Source organism: Rhea americana, unplaced genomic scaffold, assembly GCF_003343005.1.
Source record: "Rhea americana isolate MKP2758 unplaced genomic scaffold, rheAme1 scaffold_10, whole genome shotgun sequence".
In the NCBI taxonomy this organism is placed as follows: Eukaryota; Metazoa; Chordata; class Aves; order Rheiformes; family Rheidae; genus Rhea; species Rhea americana.
This window is the reverse complement of record NW_028185039.1, coordinates 5603669-5630502: the sequence shown is the minus strand read 5'-3', so window position 1 is coordinate 5630502 and position 26834 is coordinate 5603669. Positions and strand designations below refer to the sequence as shown.

The window sequence follows — 26834 nt, the reverse complement described above, 5'->3', positions numbered from 1 at the left end:
GTTTTCTCACAGGTAACATCTCCTCTTGCAGCCAGGAGGTGTCTCTGAGACAACTTTCAGTGAGTTTCCAGGTTTTTCCTGTGCAGGGAACCACCCTGCCCCTGGAATTTATCTACCTGTAAATTAGGAAGAAGACATGGAAGAGAAGAACACCAAAATTAAAAAGCCCAGTGAATAATCAGTCCTTTAACGCTTTGCTTCATAATGTAAATATGTTGCCTGATATCAAAGAAATAAGTCTGTGGCCTACAGGATTCTCAGGTGACAGTTGCATAGATATCAAAGGAGTTCAGCTAATCTTTATAGGAGACTCTAGGCTAAATGGGAATGTGCTACTTACTGGAAAATACAGAGCAAGCCAGTGGTGTTGTTTCAGAGGTGTGCTCCAGCAGCGAGAGCTGATGAGTCAGAAACTTAGTCAATGGCTTTTCCCCTCGGAAAACGAGGGCTGACCTTGGGGACATTGAAAACACCCAGCCTCATCGGGCTGATAGGGCGCCTGCAGTCCTCAGCGCGCTCTGACCTTCTGTCCCTCGCTGAAGTCGTAAGTAGTTTCTGTTCCTGTGGCTTATGAACAGATGCTGCTTGCTGGCATGGTTTAAGCATCTTCTTTTTAAGTCATAGATTGATAAGGAGTACACAGTTACTTTGAATAAGCTCTAGTGGCCCTAATGACTGCTGGTGGATAACTGCACTGTTTTGATGGTTGCATTTGATGCAAATGTTTCAGAATGCCTACTCTGGCGCAGCTTCTTCCACCTTCAGATCTAGGTATCATGATATAGCCCAGGACACTCTATTTCTTCTCCCTCTTTTTCCTGCATACACACAATTGAAAACATGTATTTAATGAGTTTTTTTGTATTTTACCTATGCCTATTTATTGGTGGTATGGAATATTTGAGCCTAAAAAAATAATGAAAAGACAAACCTGTTCTACCACAGCAATTGCTGCTTCTGATTTATAAAACTGTCCATGGTTGAGATCTTGAACGAGGCCAAGGACTGATTTACAGTGCTTGGTCACCCACAGAAGTGTGGTGCTTCCAGGGCATGGCTCGGAGAGTCCGCAGAAGGCGAGTATCAGGCTCTACCCACYGTTGGTGAGCTGCGCACATGCAGCCGTTTTTGATGCAGGTTGTTGGAGCTTTGACTGTGGTTCATAGCTCACGATACAGGTTTGGGCCAAGTTCAGTTGCTGAACTGCTAGTGAAGACTATTGCTCCTCTTCTGAGGAGCAGCGTGCTTTAACAGGCTGGATTTGCAAGGGTACTACGTGAACGGCCAGCAGTGAAAGTCCAGRTTTCTCCTGTTGACTTTTGGAGGGGGAATCAGCACTTCACCGTCGGTCTGTGAGACCAGCATTAAGTTGCTGCGCTTAAATGTGAGAACAGTGTTGTTCGCGGAGCTGTCTGTGCAGAACGCTTGCAGTTGTGCAATGCTGTGTTTGCCCTTCCCACTCTCAGCTGACAGCTGGTGGCAGATAAGGCTGATAGGAGGGTTTTCAGCCTGAGCTCTTGTCTGTTTTTTACTGCAGTTTTCTGTGTTCATAATGGCTTTTGGCCAAGTATCACACAGTTATTTGCAAACACAGAGGGAAGAAATTCAAGTGACTCTACTTTTTTGTTTGTTTGTTTTAATCACTTTTATAAAATTAGCACAAAGCACTTGTTTACTGGAACAGCCAGTAAATTGTGCACTGAGTCAAAGAGTTAAGAATGATAATAATCTTACTGCTTTTTCCATGGCATTCATTACATTAGAGATTTCAATGTCAAGAGAAAATGTTGCCTAATAGATTCCTACGCGTGCTCTTTTTGAATTTTGTTGAGCAACTCTAGGAACCATAACCTGTGTACATCGTGACAGGCTTTCAGAGTCTTTACTTTTGGAGAAACATAAAATTTCTCTGAGCATAAATTGAAAATCTGGGTCATAGCGTATACCATCGTTTCTTCTTGAAAAAGGCTTTTGCTGTTATAAAGGACAACRTGTGAGTCTAAGTAAGAAAGACAGCTAGTTTTCAGCTTTCATCACACACAAAATRTATCTCTTCACAACGGTCTTTGCAGGAGGCTTCTGCTTGGATCAAATTTGTTCAAATCTGCTTGACTAACATAATTTGATGCTAATAAAGAATAATAAAGGGCAACAATTCCAGATCTGCTGACAGTAATAAACAGTCCTGGCTTTATAAGCGATAGCAGCCTAGAGCTTGTTTTCTTGCAGGGAGCTTTTTTTTTTTTTTTTTTTTTTTTAAAATCATGAGCGCTGATCACTGATATTACCACCCCCAGAACTGCAATGTGGCGCCTGCTGGGAAAGCTGATTTCTGGCTGTTTGTTTTTTTTGTGGCAGTATTTTTGGGTTTTTTTTTCCCCTCTTTTATCCTCCTTCCTGCTTGTCGCTGAGCGCGCTGCTCGGCCGCATTGGTATGCCAGCCAGCACGCTGCCGAGGAAGCGCTGCTGAGCGCCGCTCGCGGGTGCTCGGCCGCGGGGACGGAGGGGAGGCAGAGCGGGGATGCAGGGCCGCGGCTGCCCGCCTGCGCCGCCCGGGCGCTCCAGCAGCCCCGTGGCACCCGGGAACCTCGCGAAGGGCGCGCGGGGCGTTTGGAGGTGCCACGCGGCGCCTCCCGGGCAGGGGGCTTGGMCCGGCTGCCTCTCTCCAGCCGGCTTCGACTTTGCCATTCTGGTAGCTCYGGGGGGATACTTGCTGGCAGTGTCCCCCCACCTTCGCTGCTTCTGTATYCTAGATAAGATTTCAGAGAGATTTTCTTTGTCTCAAACCCTTAGAAAGCTTATTGTTATGAAGCACTATTATGACGTTGGTGAAAATACATCATTGCACATCAGGTGTCACTTTTGTTGATATTTGAATTGGTTGTTATAGTAAAAGTACTAATAGGAAATAAGTATCTGTTTGCGAAGATAGCACATAAACTGTATTATATATAGCATCGTACTATTGCTGCCAGTGAAGTTGTGCTCCATCAGTCAGAAAATTTTCAAGACATATTTCTTTTTAAAAAGAATATTGCAGTAGCAAATACACTACAGTTGCTGTAGGTGAGCAAATGTACTTGTAAAAGAGATTCCTGTTTGTAAAGAGAGTAAATCCTGTCCTGCACTTGAGTATAGAAACAGAGCTGGAGCTRTGATTCAGATTCCTATTAGCCACCAAAATTCACGGAGGGAAAGTGCCACAGATTTTGTGGAGTCACTAATGGCTGTGAACAGGACTGACTGAAAGATGTCTTTGCCTTTTGCTGTATTATAGGGGTAGTTGGGAGTTGATGAGTTCTGAAAAAATGAAGAAAAAAAATCCAGTCAGTCAAAAAGAATGGCTTCTTTGAAAACCGAGAGTAGTTACTTAATTCTGCAGCTTGTGGTACCCATTTAATTCCAGCTAAATGGAAATAACACCCCCATTCTATATCAGTAGCAATATAGTCCCACTCTGAGCTTGCTCTGGACCCATAGTGATGCTGTAGAACAAGATTGATAAAAATCCCAGGTTAATTTGATAAAATTTGGRTAATACCTATTTATAGACTCAAATTTAAAGTTATCAGACTTTTACATTATTATTACATTATTATCTACATTTTTTGTTGCTTCAGAATAGAGAGATATGAGGAAGATATAAACAAGAATTTCTTGATAGACGAGATCAGTTTTTCATTGCTCATTCTGATTCTCTTGCATGATGTTAAATCTCTTTTTCTGCAAATGGCTAATTTAAAAGAAGAGCCTGGTCCAACAGAGCTCTAGGTGTGCAAGTTAATATAGCTGCTCAGGTTGGTGCTGCAGTAGCTCCTTGAGTAATTTTTCACACATTGTGTAGAAGATGCCTGAGAGCCTTATGCAGAGCTGCTACTGTCTCCTGAACAGCAAGTTGATGCCCGTGAGAAAAAGAGGGGAGACTCTGGAACAAGTTGTAGCTTGTTCACAGCCGATATGGAACAGGGCTTTGGGGTAGGAGGCCCAAACATCTCTTAGTTTGTTGCAACCGAGCAGCAGCTGTGGTTGTCTTCTGCAGTCCCTGACTCAGGAAGCTGCACAGCCCCTCTGCTAGGAGCCTTCTGTAACTGTAGGGTAAGTTTTGGCCGCCGTGCCTATTCAAGCATTCTTGTGACTGTAATTTCCCTGTGCTTTCAGACTAGGCTGATCRTACTTCCTTAACATACCTGGGGAAAAGTTTATTTTAGATCACAACAAAAACTGCAGATGGTAAATAAACCTTTAGCATAGTTGCAAGGCAAGCGATTGCCCTTAGAAAGGAGCATTTTAATGATGCTCTGCCATAATGATGGTAGCTCAGACAGTGGCGTATACTGTGCCTTGAGTTTTCTATGTGACATAGTTTATGAATAGTGTCTAGCTAAGTTAATATTATACTATGCTGTTGGTCCAGTTCTGTCAGTTACGGATGTCTATATGTTGGGAGATGACTGTAGCCTGAGTGTGGAGTGATTCCTTGTTTCTGACAAGTTATAAGTGAGAAGTCATGGAAATACAACTATTGTTAAATGCAGTTTAATTACAAATTACTGCTTTGACAGCACTATGCTTCCACCAGGAGTGAAAGGCTGTTACGTGGTTAAAGAAAGTAGGACACCATCCATTACTGTTTGTCACTCAGATGTAGTCAGCATGTTTGACACAGTACAGAAAGAAAGTTTTGGCCTGCAAATGAGTATCTGTGCGAGTCAGGGTGGAGGACAGTTTCCTGGAAAACTTTTTGGCTTTTCCGTGCTTGTTTATTCTTCGTTATCTTTGTTGGAGCCAGTAACRACAAATTTTTGAATTTAAGCTACGCCTTTATTCAGTCAGAATCTGTGTCAGAAATCTGTATTCTGATAATTCTTTCAATCCAAAATCTCCCTGTGTTTGGTTCCGCCGTTAAAGCCCCGCTCATTTGCGTAGCTCTCAGTATTCATTAAGAATACTTCCAAGTGTTTGCAGGATCAAAGAATTCAGTAATACAGCCAGTCCTCCACCGAGGCAAAGCCCCAGACCGAGCGCTCAGGAGGGCCAACGCGTTAAGAGGGGAGCTGAGACGGCCGGTGACGGGAGGCGGCGAGCCGGAGAGCAGCGGGGACGCGCGTGGGCCCTCGCGCGTGAAGCCGTAGGCACGAGGGTGAAGATGATCTGTCGCAGCAAGACTGAATCGCTCTCAAGTTCTGTGCTTCAGCTCGGCTAGAAACTATGGCTCTGAGACAGGATCAGTCCAGTAAAATTATCTTGYCTCTGTTGTGCAAATAGCTGTAATAATATCCTCTGGCCTTTACAGCTCTTATTTTATTAACATAACTTGAACACTGCAAACCCTGTGTTCTTGAATACTGGTCCGTAGCTATGAAGAAAACTCCCTTTTCCTGTGTAGTTTTGGTGTTGGTCTGGAAAGGCGCCTTACCTGTGCCCAAGAGGAAGCCTTCTGCRTTTGGTCTTAGTACCTGAGCCTTTGACTTATGCAAAAAAGGCAATTGCTTAAATCATCTGCTAGCATGGGTTGGCACTCATCCGTAAACGTGTAGGAGCCAGCAGTTCACACGGGCGGGAAACGTGGCTGTTCGATTCGAGGCCCGTCTGGTTACGAAGGGAGGGAGTTTGCCGGTCGCCACCTCCGCGGCTGCTGCCTGAGACGTGGTGCTGCACGCAGACGGTCGTTGCTTCCCGGGTGGAGCGGGGGGCAGCCAAGCCTGAGTCACGCGGAGCAGAGCGGATCAGGAATAACTCACGAGGAAAGGGCTTTGAAGCAATCGCAAGAAGAGTAAGAGGGGGATGGCCTTCCCAAACCAACACCTGTCTTCCTTCAGGGGAGAGGAGATGGGTGGGAGTAACTTGTCGCCTGCGGGTGGAAAGTGGATGATGGAAGAATTTGTCTTTCACTAGGAAGTCTTCTTCTGGTGCTGGATTTAGCACTACTACCCAAAAGCAGTGCARACTCCTTCCTAGGCGTTAGGATCCAGGGGCCGTGCTTTGGACATGCATGAAAGGGTCCGTTCTACCCCTTTTGGACAGTAGATAAAGGATAATATGTTTGAGTCTTGTGATAACAAACTTTGTGTTGAGGTGCCTGCAGGAGTGGGGATAGCCTTTGCTTGCCGGCTGCAACGAGCACACGCGTTCAGGTGTTCACGTTCAGGCAGTCGCACCAGGAGTGAGAGGAAACGTGGAGGCCTTTCCTTCCTGGACGTTTTTTTTCCTGAGAGATTGAATTCTTGTGGTACTGGGCAGGTGGAAAAAGATTTGAATGGGTTTGTTTCTTTTAGTGCAGTTCGTATTAATAGTCTTTGCTTCTCGCGCTTGTTGTGTTGTAATTCTGGTTTAACAACATTTATCAGTGGATCACTGCAGGGTCTGTAATGATTATAGTTGCTGAAGCTGATAGTGTGAGACTATTAAATAAGCTCCAATTACTTCCCATTTATTTGTGTTGTTTTTTTCCCTTCAAGAAACAAAATGTAATCCTGAAGTTCATTATTATTCTTCGCATTGTATTTATCTAAATAGATTTTCTACCTAATTAAGGCTGAATGTGTTTGTGCTAAACTGACCGTATTTTACAAGGATTTTTTCATTTGTATGTGTGGGGGTCTTTGGTTCCTACCATCCATATTTTAATTGTGTTTAATTTCTATAGCTGTCAGAGAGCCTGTTGTGTATCTCAGCAATTCACCCTGGGCTGCTCAAGATTGTTTAGACTTGGGCTGGAATAGTTGTACAGATGAGTATAGTTGGCATCTAGTTAATAGCGAGTCATCAGGAAGCAATTTCAAGTCTTGTACTATGGCTTTTAAAAATATAAAACATGTATTAGTTGAATTATAGATTAAAGGAATACAGATCAAAGGAGTTCAGTTCAAATTTATCATGTTTTTTATTATGTTACTGAGAGGAGGGGGTTAAAAAAAATAAATAAAACAATCCCTTCCAGGGAGTTCAGGATTAATAAACTGGCTGATAATGGGTGTTCGGGGTGGTTATCATGTTCATGTTCTACAGACGTTCAAATRGTTGAGCTTTATTCATATAAATATTTTATGTTTTATTTATTATATGCAATTATATAAAACGATCTCTCTCTGGGGCACCCTTGTCAATTAATTAAGCACTACAATTTGGTAATAATTAAAAAGCACAGAACATCACATTTTCCTTTTGGTATTCAAATAACAGTCTATAAGAACAAATGTCTGAATATACCAGTCTTGACCATACCCTCTTAATTCATATCTCACTTCTATTAGGAAAAAAAAAAAAAAAAAAAAAAAAAAAGAAAAAAAGTCATGGTCAGCAACCTCAGTCCTTCTTAAGTATCCACTGAAATACCTTAGTGCTGCCCTGGGAAGTCAACAGACTGAGGCTAATTCACCCCAAATGGAGGAGCGAATTTCAGAGGCTCCCRGCTCCTGCTTACCCAAAGAAGGAGTTTCTCCTTTGAGAGCCACYGACTGCAGCAGCTGCAGCTGTGCAGACCAAGTGGGACCATCCATGTGGATGTTTGGGAAAACTGTGATTGATTAATGAGTTTTCCAGCAGCCAGAAGTAAGTGAATGAAAAAGTGTGAAGTATTGGCTGTGAGGGTGCAACGGCACGAGGCCGAGGCGTGGAGCCGCGCAGAGCGACGTGGCGGACGCCGGCGTTGCGCTGTGCTGTGTCCTGGGGGCCTGAGCGGAGCCTGTCGTTGGGAGGGAGGATAGCACAAGCAGACGTAYGCCTGGGAAGAAGTCGCGGGGCGTTGGTACCAGGCGCTTCTGCACTGTACAATCCCTAGACTGCTTCAGCTGCTTCTGGAAGGGCCCGTGTGAGGACTGCGAAGCAGCAGGCACTCCAGTAATACAAACAAGTTGCTTAAGTTACCTTTTCTGTGATGAAGTGGTGACTTCTTACTAAAATCCATCATGTCTGAACTCTTCATTGGAGTGATTATATGATTCACCTCCTCATGAGAAAAAAGCTGTAAAGAAAAAATCCAGAATTTTTCTCTGGTTCCCCAAAGCGCTGTGTAGTAGTGTCAGGCCAGTCCATCCTCACCTCTTTGCRAATTTTGCAGTGAATTCTATTAAAACATGATGTTAAATTGAAGCGACTTCAGGAGGCTTAAAATTACTAGTAAATATTCCAGGACAGTTTCTCAAAGAGAGTCATCATTTGAGGGGTTGTTGGCCTGTGCAGCAATGGGTCTTGTCATACCAAGGGCAGTTCTCTTGCCTACACTGAGGCAGAACTGAAATGCACTCCAAATTCAGAGGTGGGAACCATTAAAAAAAAAAAAAAAAAAAAAAAGTATACAAGCCTGCTTCTGTATTCAGTTAATGCTGATGTTACTGTTGGTGAAGCTTGGAAGGGACTGTTGCCAGAAACAAGGGCTGTGTGCATCAGTCTGGAGCCTGGTAATGAGATATCAAGGGTCATCTGTAAAGGACCAGGGTCTGTAACTGCCTCCAAGTCACTGCTTATGAATCAAGTCCTATTTCACGGTGAATAAGACTGACTATGGTCATTTATTCTTGTATGCAAGACACTCCTGGTGTCTTCCAGGCCTTCTGTGTATGTACAGTTTTGCCTGTTGGAACCGGTTGCCCAGAGAGGTTTTAGAGTCTCCTTCTCTGAAGATGCTCAAAACCTGCCTGGATGCGATCCTGCCCAACATGCTGTGGGTGACCCTGCTTGAGCAGGGGGTTGGACTAGATGATCTCCAGAGGTCCCTTCCAACCTCAACCATTTTGTAATTCTGTGATTCCTGAAAAGTTTAAATTGACAGAAAGCAGAGCTATTATTTTTTAAATGCAGATAAGCTATGGCTATGTGCTTTCACATTCTGTATAGTAATATGCAGCACTTTTTAATAACCAGATGAACATTGGAAATGGCTGTTAATATAAAATGACTGTTCATTCACTTAATGTGCGAAGTGGAAGGAAATGTGAAAATGTTAACTCTCTTGAGAGGTGCAATATTGTTTTAATTTGAGTAATTTAAATTAGCAAGTAAGTTGCACATTAGCAAAAAAAAATAGAACTGTTTTGCAGAAAGCATTCAAGTTTTCTTTCTATTTCAAAGTAGACCATTTTTCTTTATTGTAAAAATATTAAGTGTGTAAAATGAAAAAAAAATATAATTTCCACTAATGACATTTTTCCAACATTGTTTCCAATGATCAAAAATAAATTTTTGGAACATAATACTTAATTTTATTTAAAAAAATATACAGCAATATTTTGGAAAGAAATGGGAAAATAATTCTCCAGGCACTCACTTTCCCATGCAGATGTTGCAATGCAGAATCCCTTGTGTCCATGCACTTTGTGCCCTTTCGCCTGGGGCAGCAGCATTTGTTACACTGCAGCCCTGCACTGCAAGTCTAACACAACAGCTTTGAGCCATCAGTGCCTGTAAGTGTTAGCACTGAATCCTGAAGGGCTCATGCTTTTCCAAATATCAGAATCCCCCTTTGAATATAGTGGATCATTTTTTCTCATACTCTTTCGACATAGCAAGAAGGATTGTGTTTGATACCATTACATCTTTCATCTTTACTAGCTTTCAACTTCAAATTCAATGTATTTGTATTTTCACTTTTTGTACCTCCCTTTTTAATGTCAGGCATAAGGCAACTTTATGTATTTCTTACAAAATATTTCTCATGTATCTTAAGCCACTGACAGTTATTAAAGTACAATGTACTTACTACAGTGAAACAGAAAACACATGGAAAAAGCTAACTACATTAACATCTGCCGTCTTGTCTCCATCTGCTCGCTTTGGCTTTGCTCTTGTCCCAACATGCCAAAAATATTAGTTTTCCAAGGGTCTCATGGCATATCAACCATTTCTTCAACTAAAGTTCACAATTTCTTGCTCGTTTCGATTGAGCTGCAGCTGATATCCTCTTTCCTGCCACCACAAAGCAGCTTCAAACAGAGGAGTGTTTGTTTGGCAGTTCAAAGCATGTGGATGTGACAGGACGGGCAAAATTATGATGAGTGCTAGACCCGGCATTGACTGTATCGTGTCAGACTCCTGCCCCGACTGAAGAGCTCCAGGGACATCTGTTGCAGATTTTGTCCTACAGCAGAGGAGAAAAATGCTTTCTTGTTCTTCGAGCCTGAGGGGTGGAAGGAGGCTGGTTCTTATGGCTTCCCTAGGAAACAGCTGCTGGGGTTGGCCTTGGGGTGCTCCTTGTTTCTGCCACTCTATGGCTCTTTGTGGAACAAGTGGGCTGAAGAAGGTTCTTTGAGAAAATTTAGTCTTTGATATGATGTTAGCTCTCAAAGCCATTACTTTGAGTTGCATGTATCATTTGGAGAAGACAATGAAGCTTGCTGAGGTGGTATAAAATATTTAGAGAACTGTTGGGTTAGACTCTTGGGAAACAGACCTGTGGTAGTCAGCACTTCTAGTAGGACCTCGTGTACAAGTTGGTGGGCCAGACAGCAGAGCCTTGACAGCTGTCATCTATACTAACAACATGGATCAAATTGTCACAGGTGTATTTTCCCGTGTCCTATAAACGTAAGGGCCGTTGTAGAGCAGATGAAAATCTCTGATGTTGCTGCTAAAACACCACTCACCCCTCGGTCATCAGCCTCACTGGGTGATGGCATGAGGAGAGTGGTCCAGGACTGCCACAGAGATGGGTGCCCAACTGTACCAGCTTGACTGTGGCTCACGTTGGCCTGGTGGAGGGAGCCGTGGGGCTGAGGCAGTCACACGCATGGGCTTTAGGAGTAACTTCTGCTACACTCATGTTACACCTTTTCTGGGTTTAATAGAGACTTTGCAGAGTCTGTAAGGATTGCAGGGTTGCAGCTCTCAAATGCTCAAAGGTCAGAGCACACAAGGAAGTATTTAATCCAGGAGCAGCCCGTGCTTGTAGCAATGCCATCCACTGTCTCCTCTAGCAATTGGAAGGTATCGTCATTGAATAATTAACTATCAGGAACTTGATACAGAAATCTTGCAGTGAATAACTTTTCCTGACATGGGAATGTCTTCTTGTTGAGAAGAGCTCTGTACCACAAAGTGAACACTTCGTGAAGATAAATGCAAGTTCTTACTGCATGCCTTTGTCACTAGGGTTTTCTTTAACTTTCTTTGCCAAGTCTCTACAGAAGGAGCCATTTGCTGGCACTGTATTTCCACAGAATTGCAACAGGTGGTTCCAGAGAAGTGTTCAACTGCTCAAGGAATGGGCTCTCCTATTTGTACTGGGAGGTGTGAGCCAGCTCCTCAGCTGCCCAAGGTCTGTGTGACCATCTGGTCTCCAGAACTGGTGTCATCGAGCTCAGAGTCAAGCCTATGATGTTCATATCTCTGCTGATTTGTATGCACATTAGGTTATCTCTTTGAAAGCAGATTTAAAATTGGTCTAGAGTTGGCTTTTTGCATATTGCAAAAATTAACATTTAATCCATCTAATCCTGGCTGTTCTCAGTGGCACTCCTTCCATTTGCAGTCTGAAGTTATCTGAGTTAATTCCCAATGGCTTTGTATAGTTAAAGTCTAGTCTTACAGCTGGATATCTTGCAGAGGACATGCTGGTTTATTGAAGCTATATTTGTGACACTGGGACTATGTTCTTCCTCTCTAGCACACAGGCTCCAGAAACATAAGATTTGTGTTCCTAGATTTTCTAAGTTGGGCAAACCCAAATGCATATTCGTATTTGAACGAATTTTACTTAGTTGTGAATATTTGTGACGGGCAGGTAAAAAACGTGTGGTCACATATAGCCAGTCTCTTGGAGGCATGTAAACTCCCCGGGGTTTGGAGGCACTGACGTGTGCTGTACCGGCAAAGYGTTTGAGGGAGTTAGCAGGCTCCCATTAAAATCCGTTTGTCGTGAGAGGTGACCGCAGAATTCTTCCAAATTCCATGTATTTGTGCCAGGTATTGTCAGTGGCAGCTGCTGTTTGGCTTTGTCATAGATTTCAGCATCAGTTTATTCCACAGCCTTTTCAATGGACCGCAAAGGTTCTGCATTGCTGTCCCTACAGAAACGCAGGCTTTCTCCCTGACACAGGCGAGACTTCGAATTTAACCAAGTTCACAACACTAGTGCCTCAGACTTACTATAGCAATAGTGGCTAATATGCTTATACTATGTATCTATCATACATTTTGTACTATGGCTATTGTAATAAAATACACTGCTGAAGATGGAGATAGGAGAATTAGAAGCCATGCATTCAACAACAAGCAGATTTTGGAGCAAAGGCAGACTCTTTCATTATATGTAATAGCTCTGAGTTTAAAATGTTATTTTTTTTATTAATGTTATATTTTTACTTTTAGCATTGATGGCAATCGGGATGTAATTGGTAATGATCTCATGCACACTCCTGAGGACAAAATGTTCTTTCCCCAGTTTGGGAGTTTTTTGCAGGGAACGCTGTTTACTTGCTATTGCTGAATTGCTGTACGCACACACATGGAAAGAGGCCTCACAGACAGGATGACTCTCCTTACTAGGGTTCTTGCCATGTAGTACTTAGCTGTTAACCACTCTGTGTATTTTCTGGGACCAGTTAAAATGAGGATAGAAAATACTTGTTTGTGGAAATCCTTCTTTTAGGCCTGTGTTCAGTGATATCCACATTGTATCAGACTTTAGCTTTGAAGTTTGGTTCTGCATTTGCTACTGGGAAGTGATAAAAGCTCTCCCAAGGCTTTTTTATAAAAGCTATAAACAGAGTTTTCTTTTAAAATGTACAAAAAATACTTTGACCTGATCCTGCTCTTTTCTGCAAAAGTGGAAAGGTTTTAGCTGGCAGTGGGAGCAGGAGCGGGTCTTTTCTCTGCTGAGCTGTGGACACTGCAATTTCAGCTATTCACTTTGTCCCTGGAGGAAAGCTGTGTCRTTCCAGCCTTGCAGGAGGAGCACATCTAGGATCACGCACTAGGGACACATGGCCAGAAATGTAGTGGAGCCACACATCAAACCTGGAGACTGTTGGGTGTCAGGTCTGGTGTTCAAAACCGGTAATAGTGAGTAATTTTTATAGGGTAGCGGTAGCCCTCTGAAATGAGTAGGCTTTGGATAGAGCCTCTTCAGATCTGTGTCTGTACCAGAAAAACGACTCTACTGCAAAGACCAAAATGGTGCTTTTCACATGGGACTTCTTTGGGCGTTCTGTGAGTGAGATTAGCTCCGTACAACAACAAAAGTAGCAGTTAGGTGTTGATGTGGAAAATACTGCTTTAATCTTCAACTCTGGATATATGCAGGCTATATTAACAGGCCCCATGCTTCTAATTTGGCTTTGAATTTCTGATACAATTTTCCTGTTTTTTCATTGTACTTAATGTAGTTTGCAAGTGCAGAGGTAAGGTGCTGCTCGTACGTAGCTAGACAAAAGCTGCAGAAGGTGACCTGCCCAGTCGTGTGTCCATGGACACACCTCCATGGTACTCTCAGTGGGAAGTGCTGGSATCAGGATGGTGATTCTCTGGGATGACTTTTTGTCCTGACTTCAAAGTATTGCAGAAGTCCCTGACACACAAAATTTGCAATTAATCCAGCACTGTAAATATTTCAGAGCACATGAAGCCCTTCTCCATAAGGCCAACTTAAGGCCAGATGTGCTGCTTTTGTTTGTACCCCCAAATTTTACAAGTGAGCACAGTTTATCATTAGCAGCTGCTAATGCTCTAATCCTGAGTGTAATTTCTCTTGTATTGCAAATTGTTTAAGTTCTGCTGTCGTATATGGCTCCTATCTTGAAATCATTATGAAGTAAAAATAATTCTTGGCTTTGGTGAAAGTTGGTGTGAAGCAGAAATGCAGGATTAGATCTGGGTGAATGGAAGAGTCTGGTTTTGGGCGTTACCATTTGCATTGACAGGCATGGGATTACTGAACTCCAGTGAGGCTGGAATTTGAATGTCTGTCCAACTTAGTATTTGTTGGACGCCCTTTTATTTTTCAATGTATATATATAGCTTTGGCTTGTTATTATTATGCTACAGTGTTGTGCTTTGATTTTAGTCCTTGCTCCTCTAAAACAAGTATCTCTATGGCCATTTAATGTCCTTGGCAGTAATGAGCTTGTGTGATGTTCCCTATCCCTCCTGATAATGAGGAGTTAATACAGAGCTTAGTTTTGTATGTTTGACTTTTCCAATTCCAGAACATAGCCTGGAAGAGCATTTCCCAGAGGAGGAAAGCACCTGAAGGGGAAAGGTAGCTAAGAGGTGAACTGTACACCGGGAAAGCGTTTGTTGACTTTGCTTTTCTCTCTTGAGGTTTCATCACAGCTTTCTATGAGAATCTGGGAGCATGCATAGGTTAAGCACAGGGGAACACAGTGCTTAAACGCTCCCAGCTGGGAGCTGTGCTGGCCACAGTAGCTTCACCTGGCCCCTGGCCATGGCCACATCTGCACGGGTTGTGGTTCGGGGAGCAGAAGCCCCTGTGCAAGGGTTGACAGTGAAACGGGCTCCACCAGGTCCTTCCCAGCACCACCCAGGCTTCCCAAACCCCAGCAAGGGTTGGATGGGACGGAAGGGAAAGCCTGGAGCAGAGCTGCACTTTCCCCAGGACAGGGCTGTGCTTGTAAGTGTTGGTTAGGGCAAGTTCTAATTTGCAGAGGAAAAAATATTGCAAGGACAAACAGTGAAAATCTCCTCTACCCTGCTTTCTCCTTTATCAACATGGCATTCGCTGTACAGATTGGATTTCTTTTTAATGTAAAATGTTAAGAGAGTTGAGGTTTTTTTTTTAGCTTAAAATCATTTAGCAAGAGTGAGACAGTGAGAGGGAATGTTGCCAAGATATACAGAAATATCCTATCGCAGCACTGCCTTTAGAGACCTTGGAAAGACTTTAATGAAAAAGACAGATTTTTTTTCCCATCATTGCATCTAGGTATTTTGGCCTTAAGTATTGCATGATGGAATGCTCCAATTACAGACAAAAAAGTGCTTTGAACTGTGTTAAAGATGAACCCTAACCATAGGGATGCATTGGATTACTGCAAAGTGGTCTCCCAATAGCTCTCCTGCGCGCTTCTGTTGTGGAAACTCAGCAAATAAATGTTCTCGTTTGCTCTTTATGTCCTTCTTCATATTTCACATGCTTAAATAGTTTGAGTTTAAGGACTGCATGTAGGGAATAAATCAGGCTGTGCAGAGGACCTAACATTTATTTTACTGGAATTAAGAGCATCTTGGATGTCTCTTATATTTGGGTATCGTATAATCAGGAGAGGAAGCAGATAGAAAGAAATAAAGAAAGAGGGGAAGGAAGAAGCCTGCTCATGGTTTAGGGTCACAGAGAGGTGCTCCCAGTTAGCTGTTGTCATCTGGGTGCTGTCTTCTTGGCAGTTCCATAAATAATAACATTTGAACAAATGTTACTAATTGCAGAGTAGGTGGCCATGCATGTAATGAAGACCAGAAATCAGGAGGCCCAAACCGTGCCGCGTGTGCTCTGCGAGAGCCGCTGCGGCGGCACCGTGCCCCGGGGGAAGGAGCCCCGCGGCCCCGCGCCTGGGGAAGGGCCGAGGTGGCCCGCGGCGCGGGGGCAGCTGGGCGCCCGCTCTGGCTGCAGGTCCGCCCGGGCGCACCAAGGTGCTTCAGCCCTTTTGTCTCATTTAATGACTGTCACGTTTATCCGCGGTGCCACGCCGGGTACCTGTCTGTGCTCCTGCCTTCGTCAGAAGGCTGCATAGCGCTTCGTGCCATTAAGAAAAGGGAACAGTATATATGTGCTTATACAAAATCACAGAGKGTTCATTCTGATCCTTTGCAGTCTGTGTAATTTAAATTAGGCAGATAACTATATATATGAGAACCATGAATATGTTATTCATTAAACTCATCTCAAAGAGGCAGAATACATTTGCAGACWTCCTTACTGCTTACAGAGTCTGCTGCTCTTGTCTACGTGGCCGCATTACTAGACAGAGCTGGGCTTGCCCTCCTCTGGCAGTTTCCATCCAACACTGGGCTTGATRGAAAAATCTTGTTTGATCTGGAAATAGTAAATGTCATTTCCTGAAATGAGCTTGAGTTTATTGATTCCCTTCCCACTGTCGTACAGTCCTTATCAGAGAACTGCTATTGCCATTAGCTTATTTGAATTTGCTTTAACTATGCCTGTCGTTGAACAAGAGCAGAGGACATTTTATATTTAATTATTTGATGAGGGGAAAAAAGTGAATTTCAGGAACAGCTAAGAGCAAATGTAACAGCAGAACAATTGGAGTCACTGTGTACTGCGTATGTACAAATCCAAGAGCATCATACAAAGTACATTAAAATAAAGCAGTCAAAATGTACAACTGGTGGAGCTAACCTCAGGATTTGAAGTTGTTTGAGAAAGAAAGGAAAACTGCCCACTAGCAAACCTAGGAAATAATAGGCTATTACTCAGAGCAGCAGCACCTCGATACAGATGTTTTGRGTCTGATGATAACAAGCTTCACCTTTGTCTTGCTCTTTTTGCAGTTTGCTCCTAGGTTTGGGGGGGGGCAGCTTGGGAGGAGCGTCTTTTTCTTTCTGTGAGCATATATTGGAAATATGAGCTAAATAAAGGCAGCTGAGCTACCAAAAGAATGAATTTGGGGTTTGGGTTTGGTCGTAAAGAGAAGCAAGGGCCGTCTTGAAACTGACATTTTGTTTTGTTTTTTTTTCCTCATTGAAATGAAAAATGCCAATTTTTTCTCCTTTAAAAAGACAAGAAATGGATTTGATTTCGTGTGTACTTTCCACCCTTAAAAATAGGAAGATACTTTTTTTKWWGAAGAAGAAGAAGTGGTTCCTCCAAAATCAAAATACGTGGTTTGAAAAACGTTTGGAATTTTTGAGAAAAAGGCTCTGCTTGTGCCGCTGTGCCTGACAGCTACAGCTACCTGCCGGCTGCAAATATTCAGGGAGAGAAAATTGCCTCAGTCACTCACAGAGCCACATCTTCTAATGAATAAACTACTCAAACATTTCTCATTGCCAACCTGCAGAGGTCAAAATGATACAGCCTCACGGCATGACCTTTCGTAAGTCATCACCACAGTCTCTTTGGTCTGTAAAATATGACTGCTAAGCTGGTCCTCGCAGAAGAGTTGAGAGAAACAATTAGCTGCTGTTTGTAAGATGTTTTGAATATGAAATGTGATTCTTAGGTGCTGAGAATTGCTGCCATCATTCATCATTAGGGAATGCTGTCATTTGATAAACTCTGGTTATTAGGTGTATTCCTGAATGGAAAGAAAACAAGACAGAGCCACAAAAAGTTTATCAATATTTATAACCTGGTCTTCAGGTATTTTATAACAGTTCCCCATTGCCTTCCTTTGGCTGTTGGTCACTTTAAAAAATGGTAGTATTGCCCATTCCCTAAATCGAAAAAATTGGTCTCCTGCTAGGCTGAGCTCTAGTTCCCATGGGAGAGAGAAGCCGGCTCAGCCGTGCCCGGGGCAGGCTGCCGGGCCAGGCACCGTCTGGTTCTTCGTTACACGTGTCGGTGCCTCACGCTCCTGGTCTCATCTTTCACAGCTTTCCTGGAGCGCGTTGGGTTGTTCTCGGTTGATTCTAGAACGACTGYGATATTTCTTCTTTCTATTTTCTACCTCTTTCCTGTTATTATATTCATTCAATTTGTTAATCAGCTGCCCGGTAAGGAGAGCTTTCAAAGAGATGAGGTGCTATGTAGCCAAGTCTCACTGGCATTTGAGAGAAATCAGATGCTTTCCTACTCTGTGTGCCTTCTGAAAACTAATTCTGCCCTGTTGATCATGATTTCTTTTGTATCTGTCCGATGTTTGTGAGAATATTATCAATTCATGCCAGCAGAAATTTATGGAAGGTAACCTCCTGGCTGGAAGTACTAATGAAGGGCATGGTTCAGCAGAACCCAGCTGAAGTCTCTGGTGCTGCTGGAGGACGTGCTGCCCTCATCACCCCAGTGCTCTCCCAGACCTCCTGTGTCCTGACACTGATGTTTCTGCAGCTGCACGGTTGCATTGGCCRGAGAGTCCCCGCAGTGCAAAGCTCACATTTTGGAGAATCACAGACTGGTTGAGGTTGGCAGGGACTTCTGAGCTCATCTAGTCCAACCTYCTGCAGGGTCACCTAGAGCAGCTTGCCCAGGCCCCAATCCTGATGGCTACTGAATATCTCCAAGGATACAGCATTTGTCTGTCCTACATGCTCCAGCTATGGCAGCCTCAGTCACGAGTTTGGGGCAGTCTCAGTGCTTCTGGTTGGTGTAGGGAACATTTTAYTGTAAGGTGAAACTTCTGGTTTTTTGAGGATTCTTTACAGAAGCACTGTTGGGCTCTTCACCAGCACCAGCGGAGCTGTGAGGAGTTCGGTGCTTCTGCTGCGCAACAGATGTAACGTGAGCAGAAGGACGCACAGGCGAGTGTGGCTAGTGTCTGCTGCCCTCTGGGCTTACTACTCTSCTGAGAAAGGCTGTGTGAATATGGCAGTAAATAATTGGGAGGGAAGAGGGAAGCTGCCAGTGTGAAGGGAGAACGTCATATATTTACTGGATTTTGTTTCTGAAAAGTGGCCTCTGAGGGCTTAGTAAATATTATGATTAGCAAATGCAGTCAGTAAGAAATCTCTGAGTGAGGATAGTGAAATGGGGTTAGTTGGCTGGCAGGCATGTTAATGTGGAATAACCAAAACACAGTGCTCTGGTCTCAACTGGTCTCCAGAAGGGTCAGGAGACCCCACTGCAGGTTGTCCAGGCTCACTGAGTCTCCCTTGCCCCTTCAGTGCTGAATCATCAGTGATGGCCAGGGCTGGAGGCCAGACCCTGGAGGAGATAGACAGACGGCCTGGCCTGGCCTGGCGTGACGGAGCTTTTGTCCCTCTGTCTGCAGAAACTCAGCACACAAAAACAGCCCGCGAGGGCGTTAGGATAAATCACGTGAATGTATCCCTTTTACAGGCACAGCAGTTCGGTCTGAGTTTAATAAATGCATTTTGGAGATGTTTCAGTTCTTCAAAGAAAGGCAGGGAAGAGCAGCAGGCCAGAGCCGGCTCTCGCCCCGGGAGCCGGGCAGGGCCTGGCCGGGGGTGGCCCTCGCCCCGCGCCCTCAGCAGCCACGAGCACAAACTGGGTTTGTTGCCTGACTGGAGGCTTAAAGCTTGGACCAGGGCAGATCGACAGAAAAGCACTTTGGGATGCAGAGTCGTGACCRTTTTGACCCATTTCGCCTTCTCCAAGAATTGGGGCAAACAGGACACAGAACTCGGTGACCAGAGCCAACGTCACTCTAGAAACCTTCCGTGGCGATCGCTGCTCCGCTGAGACGGTGTCCACCGCAGCAGGTGGCGGCGGCGAAAAGTGCTATTCTGTGGCGCTTCCCTTTTCTTGGTGTATTTTGTATGTGCTATATTTTAAACACTATARCTGTTGTGACCTGTGTATTTATCAAAGCGCACGCAGCGTGGAGAGGAGGACGAGGATGGCAGAGGACTGGCTGCTGGAGCTTGGCTCGGACCTGCCCAAGCTGCTGGGGCGCGCGAGCATCCGCGGCCGTGCTCGCCCTTCTGCAGCGCCCCGGGTGTTCCTGCGCCGCGCCTGCGCGCGGCCCGCGGCACTGGGGTGGTTCGCCCACTGGGAAACGCGTCTCCAAACTTGTATCGTCTTACAAACTTGAAAATAAGAAATCTAAAGTAGCAGAGGTTTGGTCTTTAGCTAATTCATTTCACTGAAAGAAAACTTAGTCTGTAAAGTCCAGGGGTGCTTTTTACATAGGAATGGGACAGCTTTTGGRGAGCTTGCTTAGGAACAACAAATGTTTTCACGTTTTGCATTAATAATAGAAGTATTGGAGGACCTGGTCTTGCTCCACTGAAATCAGTGTCAGTTTTGCCACTGATTTCMGTGGTGTCAGGATAAACRCTCCAGTTAATAATTACTCACAAACCTGAGTAAAACGTGCCTGTTTGGCCCTCTCTGAGAGCTGGCTCTGAGAATGGGTGTCAGACCTGKCATCGGTACTGGAGAGGGTTGTGTGGGGTGGTTGCCTGCACTGACTCTGGCAGCTCAGAAGGCCTTTTCTAAGTCCAACTTTCTCTTATGAGCCCTAGTGTGTATTTTACAAATATCTTTGAGTGTAGTTGATTTATGTTTTCATGTAAGAAATGCTTGTAATGCCTGGGATATGTCTACTTTTAGTAAGATGAATATAATTTTTCTCCCCATTTGCAGGATGGCTATTTTTCCCACCGACCAAAAGAGAAAATGCGAACAGACAGCAATAATGAAAATTCAGTCCCCAAGGACTTTGAAAACATTGATAACAGTAACTTTGCTCCCAGGACTCAGAGGCAAAAACACCAATCTGAGCTGGTGAAAAAAMCCCTTAGCAAGCAAAAGGAGCACTTGAGAAAGAAACTGGAAGAGGAAAAAGTGAAAGAGAACTCACTGTTGGGGAAGAACTCAAATGAAGTGGTGCAATTTGGTGATCATCCTGGAAAAAACAGTAGCAACAACAATCTGAAGGAGATTCACAGGTCTCCCAAACAGCATCATTTCAAAAAAAATGGAAACAGCTCCCCTGAATTGAGATATGACCAACCACTGAGGTGTGAAATAACTGGCAAAGAAGCAATCTCAGCTATGTCTCGGTCTAAGTCTAAACAGTGTCGACAGGAGATTGCAGAGATATATTGTCAGCACAAGCATGGGAAGCTGATGCCAGAGAAGGTGACGCGTTTCTGTGCACTGGAGGGTAAGTTGGGAGAAGAGATGATGCAGTGTCTTGGGGAAGACTTGTATACAATTATAATACTCACCTGATGATAAAAATTATTTTGGGAATTTATAGTATACTTATGTAGTCTGTGAAAACTAGGGAGCATCTGAAGATGTTTTATAAGGGGATTATGTGGGTATTACAGGATCCTTGTTAGATTCCTAATTGGTGTTCTGCTAGTTCTCTTCTGATAGATTTTTATTGCACAGCTTTATCTAGCTGTTCTGCTTCTKTTTCTTTTAGACAGCTGTGGCAGGTCTTAATCTACACAGAGAAGTGTAGTCCAGGTGCATGTCCTGATATTCCACGTGGGAGTTTGATGCTTTTTGGGCAAGGGAACATCCAGGGTGAATTCTGGTGTCTTCCACTAGCTGATAAATGAATGACGTTGCTGTTCTCCATATGACCATTTCTTATGCTTCTACAATATCTGGCACAATGGAGTCATAGCTAATAGTAAGAGCCACTAAGATTTTGATAACAGAGATAATTTTCAGAAGTATCTAACATTGTTTTTGGAAAAGCATGAACAGATCTGATTTTGTGGCCCACATCCAATCTTAATGTTTCTCAATTAGCAAAAGTAATTTCCAGTATTACTGTTGCAGAGAGTCAGTTCCCACTCATAGCTAAGCGGAGCTTTGGTTTCTTGCTTTTGGTTTCTCTGTGCAGTCAGATGTGTGAGGTATCTCGTAGCTTTGCTTTTGGTTTGCATGTGTGTGATGACATTACTTCAGGAGGAGTGCTTCATGTGCCACATTCAKCTATAAGCTTCCCCTATAATAAAGTGCTTTGCTTTTAATCATTGATCAATTGATCAAAGTTAAGTATTGATCAAGAAACAGGGTTATCTGCAGCAGCACTTGTTCATGCAGCAGTGCATAGCTGCTAAGCACACRTTCTGCAACTAGTGCTTCAGCCAGCGCTTGTACGGAGGTGATGTTGTCATTGCTGAACATGCAGAGGGGCTTTTTCAAACCAAAAAGCAAGGTCCTATGCTGAGATGCTGCAATAAACAGACAAGCCATGGGGATTAGGGAATGTTTAKCTTCTTTCATTAGGAATATTTAGTTGCATCCTCTAACCCTACGATTTACCTGTTTATTGCATCACCTCAAAGCAGCAGTTGCTATGGAATGGATTCAAGATGGGAGGAAGTGAAGAGGAGGATCTGTTTTGCCCTTACCTAAATTAGGAGGCTGAACTGCCTAGGCAGTCAGTGGAAAAAGGAAGGTGCCCCAGAGGATGCTTCCAAACAAGAGCATCTCTCTGTGATAGGAGGCTCTGACTTTTAATTTAGATGCTGCATATTACCATGGGAAATGGTGCAAGTGTCCCATTTCTTGCCACAGTGTACCTAACTGTTTTTCTGCTGTGTTGTGTCTCTTTTGGTGGTTTTCTTCCTTTCTTATGATGGTAATACTCAAAGTCATTGTGGTGGCCCAAAACTGAAGATCAAAGAATTAACAGGGCAGGTAGAAGACTTTGGGGCTCTGTGGAAGCAGGGAGATGCAGAACAAGTCAAAAGGAAGATAAAAACAGAACAGCAGAGACAAGATCAGACATCAGTGACTGGCTGAGCATCATGAATTGACCAGCTGGTGCTCCTGAGACCACATTGGGGCGCCACAGGTAAAATCCACTGTCTGAAGCTGTATCCTGGTTACTCTGCCCTCTTCTTCAGCAGCAGGAAATTCAGCTGTGGTCCTGCAAGAAAGCTGATGGTGCTCAGCACCGTGAAGCCTCTGTCCAACATTTTGTAGGATCAAAGATGTCTTAATAGTGTCATCAATGATGCATACCTTCTGTAGGGTAGATGAATCATGTGTGCACATATGCAAGCAATATCCTGGAGAGAGTTGAAAGATTTCAGTTGTGTGGGCACACATTTCAGCTATGTGTAGTTTTGCACATGCCTGTGATTTTATCACCTGCCTAGTAATCTGTCTGTCCAGGTGACTGACCAGTAAAATCAGTGGCTTTAAACAGCTACCATTCTTAAAAAGAGACTTCTCTCATGAAATATTTCTCAGTACTTGCTTTAAACATAGGCTTACTCTCATATGTCCAGCGGTCAAGATAATGACATTTAGTCTTAGAAYTAAGAAAATCTTCTCTTTATAGAAGTATCACCTTTTAACACTTGAAGCATTCCAGCATGTGTTTAAATTGCGTGTTTGTAAAGAATCTTTCTTTATAATGCAATATAGTAAAAGGCCCAGGAAAGCAGGGAGCTACCAACATGACTGGAGAAATGGAGATRTTGTCTAATACGATTTTATTTTAAAATATATGTGAATTTAGTACTGACGAATTACAGGCATCCACTGTATAAAAATATTATGTGTAAGAAGACTATTGCTACCAGTTTTCAGATTAGCAGGGCCACTCCTGGCGTTTCATTTAGATTTTTATTTTAGTTGGTGATGCTTTTTTAAAAAGAATAATTTGGGAATATCTTAATTTAGCCAGATGGATCCTTGTGGAAAATGTTGACTCTTCTTTGCCTCAGGGTTATTTCCTCTTGCCTGCACTGACAGCTGAAGTTAACTGCTTCGGCAGCCAGATTTTCCTGGCAGGAGAATCCTCTGCACCCTGTGCTAGATACAGGCTTGCTCTAGAGCAGATTCAGGAGTTTGCTCTGAGGAAGTGAATAAGCAGCAGCATGGAGACTGGAACAGGAGCGCCTTATGCAGGAGGCACCAATGCRTAAGCTGGGTGGAACATGGGGAGATCCAGGCTCTGAAGGCACCTTCTCAAATGTTTGCATACAGGGCTGTTAAGAAAAACATGTAGAAATAACAAACAGTGCATTCTGCAGGATCAGTCCCAGTTCAACTGTTAATCTTTCTTCATTTTTTAGATACGATTTGGTAGATCCCTTACATTTTACAGCTTTGTTTAAGATATGTAGCCTCAGTTTAATTCTGCYGCAATCTCGAAAGCACTAGATTGCCTCTTGCTCATTCCAAAGTGCAAGTACTGATGGTGCACACTCGCAGATGGCTGCTCCATCTCTCGTCAAAGATGTCTTCATTAACTTCACGTATCCCTGAAGTAGTTGAGCTTAATCAGCAAGTGTTTGTGAAGCACTGACCATCAGCTTTTGGGGAGGAAAGACATGCCACTGGCAGGGTTGCTGGTAAGGGAGAAGGCTCTGTATAGACTACGTCTTACCAATGTATGCATCAAGAAAGCTCTATGTTATTTGTCAGCAAAGTCAGCTATATGGGGGCTCTGAGTCCAGGTATTTAGCATGCAAGTGCTATTTCTTTCAGTTTGGTTTGAAAAAAGATTTCTTGCCTTTTTTTTTCATCAGAGCTGTGAAGTTTAAATATTTATGCATTGCAGAAGCACAGTCATCCATTATCCCGGTGTATAAACATGTCCCCAGTGCCATGGTTTCCATTGAGGTGTCATCCAGTATTTAATCCCCTTAGATCAGCCTTAGCTGTTCAAAACCACAAAGTTGCTAAGTGTAGCCATCAATCATGGACATCCAGCTGGATTGTCATATATGTTAAGTGATACATTCAAGTGGTTATCTACAGGAACAGGATCTTACATGTCCTTTTTCTTTTAAGTATTTTATTATTTCCAAAGGGAAGAGGCAAAGAGAGTAACTATCTTCAGAGTATAATACAAAGACTTGTTACAACCAACAGTATCGTGTTTGCTACCTGTCTGAAATGAAGGCATTGTTTCCATGAGAATGAGAGTAGACAGGCTGCAGTCCCCTAAGGACGCTACAGAGAGAGAGCACCGCTGAAGCAGGAAAATAGGACATGAGAACTTACCCATTACCTGAATTGCAGACGATGTGTAAGCTTGCTTTTCCGCACAAGCCAGTCCTGAAGACAGGGCATCAACACTGGGGGCCGGGGGGTTGATGTCGAGGGCTTCAGGGGCAGTCTTATTCAAAGATAKGTCAGAGATCAGGGCAACAGGCAGCTTGTTGTTGACTTTGAAGGGAGTGTTTGGGATTTATAGGAGTGTATTTTGAGGGGAATTTTTAAGAATAAGAATGCAGTGAATAACGGGAGGRAAAAGTAGGTTCAGTGCATAGTTAGATGAGGGAAGGGCAAATCCGGTACTATTCAGATTGTGGAGAGGGAGACATTGGTTTGGGGAGGTCATCTTCAGTGTTCAAGATAAGAGACATGGTTGTGACTGGACAAAGCAGTAGACTGACCTTGCTGAGGCCATCTTCCATCTAGTCCCATATAGGCCACACGCTACTTTTCCTGGTATGCCAGATATGCATTTCTGCTTGCCAAAGCTGTTGGTGGGCTTGGATCAGCTGTCTGCTTTCCCTTCCTTGGCCATTTTCTAGGGCAGATGTGTTGGAAAGAAGCAGAAGTTTAAATGTGAATTCTTGACTCTAAAATTTGCTCTGTACCGAGATAACTCTTCTCTGTGGCATGGCACAACTGATCTGAACTGTGTTGCATTACCCACTCCCAGCATCCCATATAACCTCGGGACCAGTGCAGTTTAGGATGGTCACCATCACTCTGACTGCTGAGATCACTACTCAGCCYGGTTCCTTCTTAGTCACTGGCGCTGGGCCCATGAGTATCCTAGGTATGGTGCCAAATGGTATCTGAATCACTCGTTTTCTGGTTTCTCCAGACTGCCATATCCYCAGGGGAAGCTCTTGCCTAATCCTTGTCATTAATTACCAAATTGGTTTTATGCTTGACCCAGATCTGTGGCCCTGGATACACCAAAATATACATAACAGTTTTTTTGAGGACTCTCCTAATATGTAGTTCTGTCTAAAAAAAAAAAAATAGAAACGCAGAGAGCCTCAAGTGAACCTGATTTATTTCACTTTGGCTCTTCTGTTGTCTTTTCTTCATTTATAAATCAAACAGGTTTTCTGCTACCTTCATCCCTGTGGGGTAAACCCAGCTCATAAATAAAGTAGAAAAATAATCAAGCTACCCTGATTCCGCATCATTCATCAGCACTGAAAGAGTTCCTTGCAGATTAGACTGCTTTCTCCCTGGTTTCTGATTGATGGTAATGCTGCTCTATCACATCGAAGCAAGAGATTTCAGTCTGCCATAGGCTGCTGAGGCGAAAATGTTCCAGTTTGTTTTAGAAAGCACAGCCTTCTTTAGGTTTTCAAACTGAGAGAAAAGGGCTCTAGAATTCTGTTTACTGAGTAATGCACACAGGTAGTAGCAATCTGTGTGTATAATGTTTGTATCTGAATACTTCAAAGCACTCGACAGAAAGAAGTATAATTTGCAGGAAGAGAGAGGATAAGGCCCAAAGAGAGGATAAGCCAAATATGGGGTGGAGCAGAGCAGTACCTCAAGGCATGCAAATGGGAGAATTTGCTAAATAGTTTTAAAATAATGGGAGCTGTAACTAAGCAAATACAGAATGTCACCCACTGAATGTGTATGTGTGTGAGTCTTTGAGTTATGCACACAGTGACAAATAAATCTGTGCCTTTGTTTAGCTTCCATAATTTTGACAGCGCACTCTTGGTTTCATTGGATTTGATCTAAATGCTGAAGAACATTGGACTTGTAATTTGTCTTTTCTTCCTGGTTTCAGCATTCCTGATTACATTGGCTGCTGCTTCTTTTCTATACCTTTAATCTATTAGCCAGTGTGACAAAAGGACTCTGGTGAGCTATATATACACTGCTTAAGAAGCATGTAAGAGCCACTGCACATGCGGATCAGACAGCATTTTATTTGGCTGCACCACAGATGACTCTGGTTGCAATAAATTTACTATGAGTAGACTAATTGCAAAATAACCCTAATTGAGTAGTTATCAGTGAACAACATCCTGTGGAACAAAACTGTACAATTAATAGCATTTAAGCTATGCATTGTTTTTCTGTGGAATGCTAAGATGTAATTACACCGTGTCTGTTCTCGAAGTTGTGTTTCCAGCACTTCTTTCTTTCCAAAAAGCAGTTTCAAGACTCAGTACTTCTATTTTAGGCTTATGAAATAAGTGGTCTGAATCCCTTCTCCCCTTACGTACGTGTGACAGAGAACCAATTCTAGTAAAATCAGTGAAGCTGTGGCATACTAAAGAGAAAAATGAGATCCCAGGAAGAATATGTGGTGCTAGTGAGTCTCAGA

The 26834-nt window shown here is 43.4% G+C and overlaps 1 protein-coding gene across 2 annotated transcripts in view; it reads left to right on the top strand.

Annotated features, from left to right (window-relative positions):
• XYLT1 (xylosyltransferase 1) overlaps positions 1-26834 on the top strand; it is a 160762-nt gene that overhangs the window by 34818 nt on the left and 99110 nt on the right. For both annotated transcript variants that reach the window (XM_085302499.1, XM_085302490.1), the window contains exon 2: positions 20174-20696. In XM_085302499.1, the coding sequence (XP_085158625.1) occupies positions 20207-20696 (490 nt within the window). In that variant the 5' untranslated portion in view covers positions 20174-20206. The remainder of the gene's footprint in view (positions 1-20173; positions 20697-26834) is intronic.